Source organism: Primulina huaijiensis, chromosome 16 (assembly GCF_012295235.1).
Source record: "Primulina huaijiensis isolate GDHJ02 chromosome 16, ASM1229523v2, whole genome shotgun sequence".
In the NCBI taxonomy this organism is placed as follows: domain Eukaryota; kingdom Viridiplantae; phylum Streptophyta; class Magnoliopsida; order Lamiales; family Gesneriaceae; genus Primulina; species Primulina huaijiensis.
Window position 1 is genome coordinate 15,570,140 of NC_133321.1, and position 12,676 is coordinate 15,582,815.

General features: G+C 32.1%; 1 protein-coding gene across 2 annotated transcripts; it reads left to right on the forward strand.

Moving 5' to 3' along the window:
- The first annotated feature begins 3,537 nt into the window (after positions 1-3,537).
- Positions 3,538-10,356, forward strand: LOC140961594 (polyadenylate-binding protein RBP47-like). 2 transcript variants are annotated; one of them, XM_073420233.1, is made up of 6 exons: positions 3,538-4,058; positions 5,484-5,964; positions 6,406-6,473; positions 6,545-6,675; positions 6,767-6,863; positions 9,951-10,356. In XM_073420233.1, the coding sequence occupies exons 1-6, from the start codon at positions 3,681-3,683 to the stop codon at positions 10,113-10,115; spliced, it is 1,320 nt and encodes a 439-aa protein (XP_073276334.1). In that variant the 5' UTR covers positions 3,538-3,680; the 3' UTR covers positions 10,116-10,356. The 2 variants fall into 2 exon arrangements, with proteins under 2 accessions (XP_073276334.1, XP_073276335.1); XM_073420234.1 differs by having other exon boundaries at positions 6,409-6,473.
- The last annotated feature ends 2,320 nt before the right edge of the window (positions 10,357-12,676 follow it).

Here is a 12,676-nt window from a genome sequence, read left to right on the forward strand (position 1 = left end):
AGACCTAACGAACGCTTCTCAGCCCCACGTGTAGTGTTAAAGAGATCCCAATATTTTCAAGAATCTCCCAATTTCAATGGTGTTCTTCAAAATTCAACTGCCTTCATGATTGATTCATGAGTCTACAACTCAAATAATCTCTGTATTGTAAAAGTACAACAGTAAAAAGTTACCCACTTATGCCACTTATGTTATTCAACAGTCAAAAATCAATTTCAGTGGTAGGATCCAGCTTCCCCGGAAATGGGAGAGCCAACCAGGAAGAGTTTTACAGCCATTTTTCTCTCTATTTTTTTTAAATAAAAATATTATTATCACCTTTTTTTTTCATCGTATAAAAAGAAAAAAGACTTCATTAATTTGTTATAATTATAAGCAATCTGTATTCTAAATTATCAACTTTTGATTTTATCGAAATATAAGTTTCATCTATATATTAATTTTGCATGGTTTACTTTTATTTTCAACATAATATTCGTTAGGATTCATCGCTAAACGAATATAATAATAAAAAAATTGTGTACAATGTTCTTTTGATTTACGCGTTAAGTTTTTTATATTGCTGGAAGTAAATTTTTCCACGAATGTGTGTACGAAAATTGGACAAATTAATGGAGTGGCTGAAAGACGCTAAAGTTGACTTTTTTTATGGATCCTTCATTGAGGACTTTGGAGATCAGTTGATTGTGAAGCCCACGTTCAGAATCAAGCAAGTACCTAATTTAATTGTATACATTTACGTAAATTACACGTGTGTGTGTATTGTGTGTGAGTGTGTGTGCAGATTTTGAATATTGATTTAAGAATATTGTAACGTCTCATATTCAACGGCTGTCTTCACGTATGTCCTCACTCACACGTACCCTAGAAAACTTCCCAGTGATCACCCATATCAGAATTGGCCCAAATCAAGCACGCTTAACTTTGGAGTCCTTATGTGATGAGTTGCCAAAAAGAAGATGCATCTTCTTGATATGAATAGTACATATCAAATCTTTTAAGTCCTACTCAACTGCACAGCCTCATACCTGAACAGTTTTGCAATCGCTCTCCTTCCGGTGTAAGATTGGTTCATTCATATTTCTTTCGCCTAGAAGCCCGCCAGGAGCCGCTCATTGTTCGTGTAAGCTCATGAAACCGGGGATCACCCCCCGCCCCGCCAAGCCAAGCCAATATTGTCTTCGATGTTTTAGCTTAAAAACATGTAGGACATGTTATAACATAAAATCTATTAAAGACTATCAATCTAAAATTCCCTTGTCGAGATGTTTCGGTGTGAGTATTATCTTAATCACATATTCGATAATTATCATTAACCTAAATAAGTGAGATGTTTTCGGTGACTTTTTTATAACAATGCACTATGAATAGCATGAACGCAACCCTAATTAAATTTGGAGCTAATTTTGATATAAGTGATTTAACGTAAAAATTGATAGTTGATTAAGCCGGCCAACTTGTCTCGCTTAGTTCCATGCACTACTTACAAGTTCTCCTCTATAAATACTAACAAGAGAAACCAACGACAAAGCACCAACGTCAATAATTCTCCCTCCCACGAAATCAGACAAAGCTAAGGCATCACAAATATAATGGCTATTAATGCCAAGCCCATCTTTGTTACTGTCTTTATGTTTTCACTAATTTTCAGCCATGGAATTATTTCCACTGAGGAAAGGAACCTGATGAACATTGACAAGAAAGATGTGATAAATCTTGAAGTGAAAACTGATCCGAAAAGTTTCGATCTGAAAGGCCATGATCGTAAAGATGAACTCGCAACAGAAGAGGATGATTTTCGTCCTACAACACCGGGGCACAGTCCTGGTGTTGGCCATGCTCATGGACCATCAAGCTTAGAGCCATGAAGTTGGAATTAATCATGTAATTGGTATATATATATGTGTGTGGTTTGGGACACATCATGATATATTGATGTGTATTGGATTAATCAGTCTAGCTAACTAGAATGAATATTATTGTGTAATATGTCTGCAGTATTTAATCTTGTTGTAATGTTATATTGTTACCATGGACGATTGTAGTCTATAATATTTATATTTTGAAATTGAAATTTAAACATTTTACTAGTATCGAGAAATTTGAATTGATTGAAATCCATGTATTTCTCAGTCAAATGGATCCTATATTCTATTTTTTTTTTTTTTTGAACAGCTATATTCTATTATTAAACATGCTAACATTGGTGATGGGAAAAAAAAATAGAAAACGAAATTAAATACAAAAAAACCTTCCAAAAAGGAAAATTCCCTGTAAATGTGAAAAAGGATTCCTTGTTGAAATGGGAATGAAAACTGGGGGATGACAACAATACCAAATCCGCAAGTTTATTGTTATGGTGGTTAAAAACCATTTCTGTTGTAGCTGAAATTTTATTTTGTATTATTATTTTAAAATATATAAAATACCAAATGAATAATTATTTTTATTACTCCACCATGTATTGATACTATTTGTATTATTAAATTATAAATGAAAAATATATCAGATTTTTCTCCAAAAAGGAAAACAAAAAAAAAAAAAGATTTACCCTTCTAAATTTTATTATATATTTTAGGTCACAATTAATTTTTCTTAATTTTCTTCTGACTGAAAATTTGCAAAATCATGAGTTTCAAAACATTAGTTAGTTCATGTGGATAGTTTAGGTAGGAAATCTCCACCATGTTGTATAAAAAAAAAATTAGTTCATGTGTTGGCAATTATATCAAAAAACTATATTGATATCGTAATAATTTTGTGAGATGGATCATCTACGTGAAAAAACTAATAAAAAAATATTACTTTGGAATATGAATTGGGTCGACCCATCTCATAGATATATATCAGTGAAATCATATCACATAATACCTCTACTCAAATTATATATAGCACTCGGGGCTTCCTGATTATCATGGATTTTATAATAGTTTCTAAAACTTATCTAATTATTTTCATAGTAAAGATACTACCATTTGTCTATTTGTAAGGAAAATTTCTTTAAATTAACCGTTCAAAAAATTAATTTGACATGTATCAGAATTTGTCAACATATATAATTTATACCAACAAGGAACAAATGTGTGATACTCTTGTCTCACATCTTAAAAATTTAAAATTTAAAATGAGTTTATAATGGCTTACAATGGACTTCTATAGCAACTTGGATTAATCTTTTTCGTAAAGCGAGGACGAATACGAAGTAGTTGCTATATGGGCTTATTGTGCAGTCACGCATGCCTGGGCACGGGCTCGGTGCGTGACAAAATGTATACCAAATTAAAGCTTTCAACATAAAATTTCTGAAGATTATTTAGGTAAAAATCTAATGAATTTGTCTTAAAATAAACAATAATTAAGAAAAAATAATTATTAATGAAATAGCATTGTTATTTATTATGATAAAATTGAATGAATTAGTAGCATATTTATTTTGAAAAGATGCATGAATGAACGGGCTAGATTGCAAAGGAGTTTCGAGATCTAACGGCTGTTAGAGCTCACGCGTCATGTAAGGGCATCCTTTCATTCAGCCTCCACAGTTCCTCCTCTCTCCGAAACTCAGATTCACCTTTGCATTCTTCTTCCCCAAATCTCTGTATATTACAGTAGGCTGATTTTTAGTTTTATTATTATTATTTTGGTAATAATTGCACAGTCCTTGGATTTATTTCTTGGAGATGGAAGCAAATAATGAATCCGAATCTCAACAGAATAATTCTCAAGAGAGCAATAACGACAATAGTAGGGATAATAACAATAACAAGGTGGCGCCACCTCGTGTGGTCACGCCGGTTCCGGGACAGCAGTGGGTTGCGATGCAATACCCGACGGCGGCTATGGTAATGCAGCATGGGATGATGCCGCCGCCGCATTACCCGTCGCACTACACGCCGTACCACAATCCCCACTACCAACACCACAATCCACCTCCCACGCCACCGCATCAGAGTCAGAACAGCAATGGGAATGAGGATAACCGCACGCTCTGGGTCGGCGACCTCGATTATTGGATGGACGAGGAATATCTGCGCCGCTGCTTTGCTTCCACTCGTGAGGTATATGTGTATACGTATCTGTTTTTGTGTAAAAATTTAGTCTTACTTTTATTTTTCCTTAATGGGTTTCTGTGATATTTTGATGTCGTTGGATTCATTATGTTGTATGGGGCATATTGTGATAGTATAAAGGAAGGATACTTAAAATAAAGGTGGCATCTTTAGTTGCAGAGTTTGTTGGTTTAGCTTTGTTATTTGTCGTTAAGATAAGAGAACTTAAACTTACGATCTCCTTAATATTTGATTTTTTGGAAAGTTTGTTTCTCAAGCTGAAAACTTAAGTGAAGTTATTTTGAATGCGCTGTGGTGTTATAGTGTTTGGTAATTGATTTGTTATCCCATCTGCGGTATTGTCTTGGATATATATTTTGGTAAAAGTTAGCTCCTTCAGGGGAAAACGGTTTCTTTCAGTTTAAAATTTTGCACATCCAGATCTTGTTTGTAATATTACAACATGATGTCAAATAAATAAGTAGGCCTTCGCGTAGCATTTTTTTTAAACCAATCAAAATATATAGCTTTTTTAATTGCGGTTGGTTGGCATTTCTGCTGCTTCAGGATTCCAAATTGATAAAGTTGGACTTCATTTAATGTGTAGCTTAGCATAAGGAGTAATTTGAATTCTCCATTCAATCTCTGATTTGATATTTTGTATGTCTGGTTTAAAGGGCCATGATTACTTTTCTTTCGATCAATTTAGTATCGAATGCATGAATTTCAAAATATAGAGGTCAAACAAAGTATTCAGTAAGTATTTACATCAGTTTTTAATTGCTGTTCATTTTTCTTTTAAGAAAGATTATTTCCTTTTCTCTGGTGAATTTTTTTAAGATATAAAGTCCTTTCCCTTACTTCTTTTTTTTTTTTAAAAAAAAAATTTGATCAGCTTCACCTGAGATGGAGGAACATTTATTGAAGTAAAGGCGAGGAGGTCAAGACCTTTAGAGCATTCTTTAAAAATAATTTGAAAGGAATGCTGATAGGAGGATATTAGTAGCAGTTTCTTTCAAACAGGCACATGAGAGCGAAATGAAACTATTGTACACAATAAAACAGATATTTTTATATGCCAGCAAATATGAATTACTAGTACATTGCAATTTATCTGCAACTGAACAGTGGAAGTTCTTGTTTGACTTCGATTTGCTATCAATTTGAAGATCTACCTTGTCTTGCTTATTTAAAGTTTGGTATGCACTTACAATCCCCTGCACAGATTATAGTCAAGGTGCATTGCAATAAGGGTGTACCCTGACTGATGTGGTGTAAGATGTTCCTTGTACACTTATAACGACTGACTTTAACAGACACAAATTCAAAGATATTCATATAAGTGATACCAACTTCTCTAGCATAAGTTCAGATACTTTGATTTCAAGTTCTACATTGATGCATCTTCACTCCAAGGAAATGTACCCTGTGCAGGTTGCGTCCATAAAGGTTATCCGCAACAAGCAAACAAGGTTTACCGAGGGATATGGATTTGTGGAATTCTTTACTCATGCGGCTGCCGAGAAAATACTGGAAACTTATACCAGCTTCATCATGCCTAAAACTGATCATCTTTTCCGTTTGAATTGGGCTACATTTAGCATGGGCGATAAGCGCCCAAATAATTCCTCTGATATTTCTATCTTCGTAGGAGATTTAGCTGCAGATGTTACTGATACTTTACTGCATGAAACTTTTGCTAGTAAATACCCTTCTGTTAAAGGAGCTAAAGTAGTCATTGATGCCAACACTGGCCGTTCAAAAGGCTATGGATTCGTGAGATTTGGAGATGACAGTGAAAGATCGCAAGCTTTAACTGAAATGAATGGTGTGTATTGTTTGAGTCGTCCCATGCGCATTGGCGCAGCAACACCAAGGAAGCCATCTGGTTATCTACCCCCATACTCACCACAAGGTATCATGCAACTGGTGAAAACTTTATGTGCTATTTTTATTTACCCTTCTATTTTGATTGACCATGTAGAAGTATTAATTCAGGGATTGTGTTTTCATTCCTGCATGATTTTGATTATTTGAAGACTATAAGGATAAATCTGAATGGTTGCCAAGAGAGGGGACTAATAGAAAAAGAAAACATGAAATTTTTTATTATCATTACTACCATTATTTCTTTGTGATTTGCATTAGATCATGAGAACTTTGTTATGCGAAGCAGCATATTGACATGTTTCTGTGAAATAATATGTTCGGATTCACATGAGATGTTTGACAGTTCTGCTTCTGCATTGTTCAATTTAAACAATTTTTTACCTCCTTTCTACCTCAAGACATTCCTTTATGCAATTATTTACTCTGATATCTGGCGCAGTATTTTAATTATCCTGAATGATTTTAGTAGGTGGGTACTCCAATGGTGTATTAGCTCAGGGCTCGCAGTCTGATGCAGAATCTGTGAACACTACAGTTGGCTATCTAATCCTTCTCGTTCTCCTCTTTGCCATAAAAATATCTTGTATAACATATTATTTTTGTAGATTTTCGTTGGAGGACTTGATCCCAATGTTACCGATGATGAACTCAGACAGCCTTTCCTAGAATACGGTGAAATCATATCCGTTAAAATTCCGGTTGGGAAAGGATGTGGCTTTGTACAATTTGCTAGCAGGTAAATTTAATAGTCAGAAGTGTCTTAGTTTTGCATATACCGTATTGCCATGGTTTAGCAACAACTGGAATAATATTATGCACTTTGGCAGAAATGAAGCTGAAACGGCATTGGAGAAGTTGAATGGTACTATGATCGGGAAGCAAACCGTAAGACTTTCTTGGGGGCGTAATCCCATGAACAGACAGGTAACTTGACTTTTCACCTTATGTTCTTTCTTGGTGTGATTTTATATTTCTACCACGTCTACTTCTATTCCAGAACAGTATTTTTGCTCTTGTTTCAAATATTGCTTTGAACAATGAAAGTATTATGTTTAACATAAAAGTTAATAATTGTGTGTATCAGAGATGTGTTGTCACAGATGTTATAACACCGTATGACAACATACAGCGGAATAATATAACGCACAAATAATTAACATAATATGATCATAATTATGCACAAGTGAACACACTTGTGTGATGTCTCAGGGCAAAATAATCATTAAAAAAGAAATAAAGTTTATAAAAACAATAATAGTGAAATAATGAAAAACTATCGTCCTTAACAAATGAAGGAAGTAAATTGCATCCTAAAAATTCGATAATAAAATTAACCAAAACACAGATGCAAATATATGTAGATGAAATTCGGAGCAAAGAAAAATTCTTCAATCAACACTCTGTATGGGTGTTGTCTTCAAATGTTTCCAGCACATCTCGGCAACACAATAAATTTACGATGCTTCATCTTTACGAGTTCTTTATAAAATTTCTTTCGTATATTGCTTGTCTCTCTTCTCTAGCGCTTTCCACCGACGCATCTATTGTGCATCAATTATTTTTCAATATATATAGACTTGTGTTGATCTTGATAGAATTCTTTGAATAGGTTCCTGCAAGATAAGGAAATTAGTCTTTCATTACTCATTAGGAAACAAATTCTTTTAAATATCTAACATACATATAAACATATGACTTCTAATTGTGAATTTTCTAATATACCCTTGTTCATTTAATTTAGCAAATTAAATCAATAGTTTTTTTATGGGTTCTTTTGTAATTTATTGTATATCTTAAATGCCTTTGAATATTAATGTGAATTTTCTAATATACACTTGTTCATTTAATTTAGCAAATTAAATCAATAGTTTTTTATGGGTTTTTTTGTAATTTATTGTCTATCTTAAATGCCTTTGAATATTAATGCATATTGAATTTATCAATTTACCCATTATTTTTCTTTGTTGCTACTAAAATTTGTTATTAAAATGAGTGTATTTTTTGATGATTGCTAATGAATATTTAATATTTATATCTTATCTTATCTTTTATTTTACATATAAATATGTCAATTTTATAATAAGTTGATTTTAAAATATGAACTAAGAAGCATCATATATGTTATAGATATTGAAATATGTTAAAGATTATTTCTAAGAATATTTTTTTAACGTAAAATTATTATGTGATTGCATTTTTTCAATATTTTTCTCAAATTATTTTTTAATTGTGATTTTGCTACTTGTACCTCTCATTGCGGAGGTAGAAAACCTTGTACCATGTATGGATATATAACTCGCTTTACATTACATACATAAAAAACGATATTTTCTCTTTTCTACGTATTAATTAATTTATCATTATATATGATGAATTTATATATATAAAAACTATTTTTCACATTTCAAAATAACAAAATTGTTATTTAATATTACTCACTTATTAAATTTACTAAGTTATATTAACCAATTCATGGTGCATTGTTACTATGATTGTAATTTAATGGAACATAGGTGAGGGCATAGGGTGGTCATCCTAATAATTAATATTTGTGTTTAAATTATTATTAATAATTAAAATTACTGCGTTCGATGAAATTATTTGATTAGTGAGAATAAATTTGATTTAGAGAAATGATTTCTAGAATGTAAAATAACATCCATATCATATTTGTTAGTGCAATAATTGTTTATGCAAGGTAGAACAATCGAAATGTGACGTTTGAGTTGTTTTACGATTTTAAAATATTTTAGTTAACGTTACATTGTTACCCCGGTTATAACTTTTGGTAAAGCGGCATATTTTTTGTAGCTTAATTGTTTTTTGTAATATTCGACAGTATTCAAAATATTGTTTTGCTATATATTACTTTTTAATGATTATATATATTTTGTGTGTGATATAAATACATTCTAAATTAGTTTTAGAATTATGTGAAAATATGCATATTCTTTTTTATATTTTTATGATGTTATGACTTAAATTTTTTAAAAACATTTAGTAACATTTGAAATATTAATATTTGTATCTAAAAATTACGATGTGTCCCATTAGTTTTTTTTAAAAGGAAAAAATACCGTTATATTTTGGACTTTTTCGATTATGAATTATTTTGAATTGTTTTTCCTCCTTAATAAAAAATATATATACATAGGGGTGTTCAAACTTCGGATAAAACCGAAAATCCAAACCGAAAAAACCGAACACCGAAACGAACCGAAAGCCGAATTTTGTAATTCGGATATAAATGTTAAAACCGAAGTTTATTTGGTTCGGTTTCGGATTATATATGTCAAAACCGAAAAAACCAAAAAAACCAAAATTTCATTAAATTAATAATTTTTTTATATTTTTATTTATATTATATATTTTGACATGATATTTAGTGAATGAAAACTATTTTGAACGATTTTTAGTTGATTGTTGTTTGTTTAATTAATTTATACCTTATATTTAAATATTTTACAAAGAAAACATGTAGAAAGTTAACATATTATATTTTACAATATATTTATATTATTAATTTAAATAATTATACCAAAATCGAATTAACCGACCGAAATAACCGAACCGTTTTGGTAGAAAACCGAACCGAAGAAAAATGATTCCGATATCGGATTATATATTTCTAAAACCGAAAACCGAAAAAAACCGAAAAAAATTTAAAACCGAACCGAACCGACCGATGAACACCCCTATATATACATCCTTTATCTCGAGAGAATTTTTTTCTAATATATTATCTGTTCTTGAATTTTCTTGTATTTTCTCATTTACGTTTTATATTAACAAGTTGATATTTACAATCTTATAGTTCGTTTTTCTACTATAAAACATCATATCCGTGGATTGAAGTAGACTGTACTGTTAATTTTTTCCCTGTGTAATCTCCAGCAATGAATTGGCCCGCGCTTCATAGCTATCTCGTTTCTTGAGAACCTTGTTTCTTTTTTCTCCTTGGATTGCTTTGGTTTTCCGCATCCCATGTTAACTATTTTCCACAACCTGCAGTCGAGAGCTGAATATGGAAATCAATGGACGGGGCAATATTATGGAGTACCTTTCTATGATGGCTATGGCTACTCTCTGCCACCAACCCACGACTCAAGCATGTACCCTGCAGCTGTCTACGGTGCCTATCCCATGTACGGAACCCATCAACAGCAAGTCAGCTGAACGCGCTCGCAAAAATGAACACGTCCTCTCGGAGGGGAGCACCATATCACAGATTTCACATCTCTGTTGAGCATCTGGGTGTGTAGAATCTTGACAAGCAGCTCCACCAAGCGTGGGAGCCGGAACTGAATTTTGGCATGTTTTAGGTGTTAGCTCCATAGGAATTTCATGGAACATTTGTTTAAAAGTGTGAGACTTGACACGAAACTTCTTGGTCAGAATAAACGTACTTCCGATGATACCATTATTTCTTATTAACATTAACGGTAACTCAAAATCTCCAATTTTATGGCGCCAAACTTTGGTTGGGACTTGGGAGGTGCTTGGTTTGAGTCCGGATTATATTATTTGACTTCTACCCTTTGCATTACAAGGCAACCCTGGAAAGATTAAGCAAAACGATGAGGTTATTTACGATCGGTCTCGAAAGAGAATGAAAATAAAAACACCCCAATTGTCTTCCTCTCCCAAGTGAACTCTAGGAGGAATAGATGAAAACGAGAAAAGAATAACAAGCTTAAATTGTAATATTTTCAAAATTATAAACCATGACCTTGAAGGCGTCCAAATGACTCTAAATCCTGGTTTGACAATAAATTCTTGAATCTATTTCAGTGTGGGAGGACCATTGTGGGTTGGCAAAGGGCAAGATCCAAGGTGGTATAAGACAAGGACCGGTCTTTAAACAGAGCTTCTTCTTCATTGATTATTTATTTGTCTGTTTTTGTCTCATTACTAAATTTGCAAACCTCCACTGATTTTGGAGTCTTCCTCTCATCCACATTCAAAGCTTTCCCAATTTTATGCTTACAAAATGTGTGAATGTTGATCAACCAATTTTGCTGGATGTTGGAATTTATTATTTTTTACATATTAGTTAAGGATTCCTTCTGTAAGCAGACAAGATGAACCAGTTGTTTTCTTTATTGGCTGGCGACCATCTGGAGGGTACAGCATTTTTTTATATCTCGATAACGGAAATTCACATTTTAAGATGTATATAGAATTTAAGTTCGTTTGTTTATACTAAATGCATAAATAATTAACAAATAATTATTAGTATTAAATCATCAAACTTATGCATCCAAATACATTGTATGAGACAAAGCATTTGGTTGATACGACTTAAGTTGTTATTTAATATTATATAGAAATACAATAAATTTTATACGTAATTTTTCAATTTATATGGACAAAATCTAAAGTTTTTTTTTTTAAAAAAAAANTCTATTTTGTCCTCTTGCTAGTAAAAAGTGAGACGATCCCAAGTTTCATTATTATTTGTTGGATAAAAAAAGCTTATATTTACCTAAAAGAAGTAAAGGGTATATTTATAATACCGAGTACATTAAAATATATCGCATGCCGATTTCCTTTCCCCGGGGTAAGTTGATCCAATCTTGCTGTTGAATTAATTTATATGTAATAATTGTAGGTGGAGGTTTTATTTTTAGTAGCAATCGAAAGTTTATCGTGCGACTGGATTTCTTACTATCTTAATTTACTTGGACGACATTGGATTAATCGATATATTTTGGTGTATATCTAGACAAATTATCCATCGAGCCGACTAAGATAATGTTTGCACTAGTTTATTTTAAGTACATCTCAGTTTTTACGTACAATTTTCAAACATTTCATTAATTAGAATTTTAAAAACATTTAAAATAAACTATTACAAATACTTTCTTAGATACATGAAATAAAGTGTTTTTCGAGCCGTGGTCTCGATTAGCCCGTCGGCTTGGACTCGCCAAAATACTGCGTTGCTAGAGCAGAGATTGCATTGGAATAGAAGTAAGAAGTATATACGATGCTCATTTTTAGATATATACAAAGGGAAAACATTATATATTAATGGTAGGATCGATTTTTTGATGTTTTCCAAAAAATTATAGTAACGGTAAAACTTTAATATTTTAAACAATACAACAACTCAAGCGTCACGTGTTGATCACTAACAATTATTGCACTCAATAATCATCATCTCAATAATTGCATGCATTCTTTGCAATCCATAATAATCGAACATGTGACCTTAATTACTTATACATTAATTGTAAAATCAGATACTTTGTCGTTTTAACAGAATTATAATTTAAATCATATAACCGTACAAGTGTCGCGTGTCGATGGTTTTGTAACTGAACAACTATTCGTATGGAGATCCTTTGAAATTAATGTTGGGGTGTAGCATGAAAATTACTATGAGGAGACAAGGATTGAAGGTGAATATATGTGGAAAGTTGGAAGGGAAGAGAGTAAAATTATCGAATGAAAATGGAATTATGATATTGATTTCCAAATGAACCATCAAAGTAGTCCCCACACAATAAAAGTCCCCTTTGTGTATAAGCTATCGTGGTCATTTTGAAAATGGATAAAATTAACTTTAATTACCCTGTCTAACTTTAATTACCCTGTCTAATCATATATATATATATATATATGATTGATTCTTGCCCACAACCACCAAGTCAACCCCTACATAACATGCCATTTAAGGTCCACAAAAAGTGGGAAAGGAAACGAGGTATGCACCTCAAATTTCAAAAAAATTT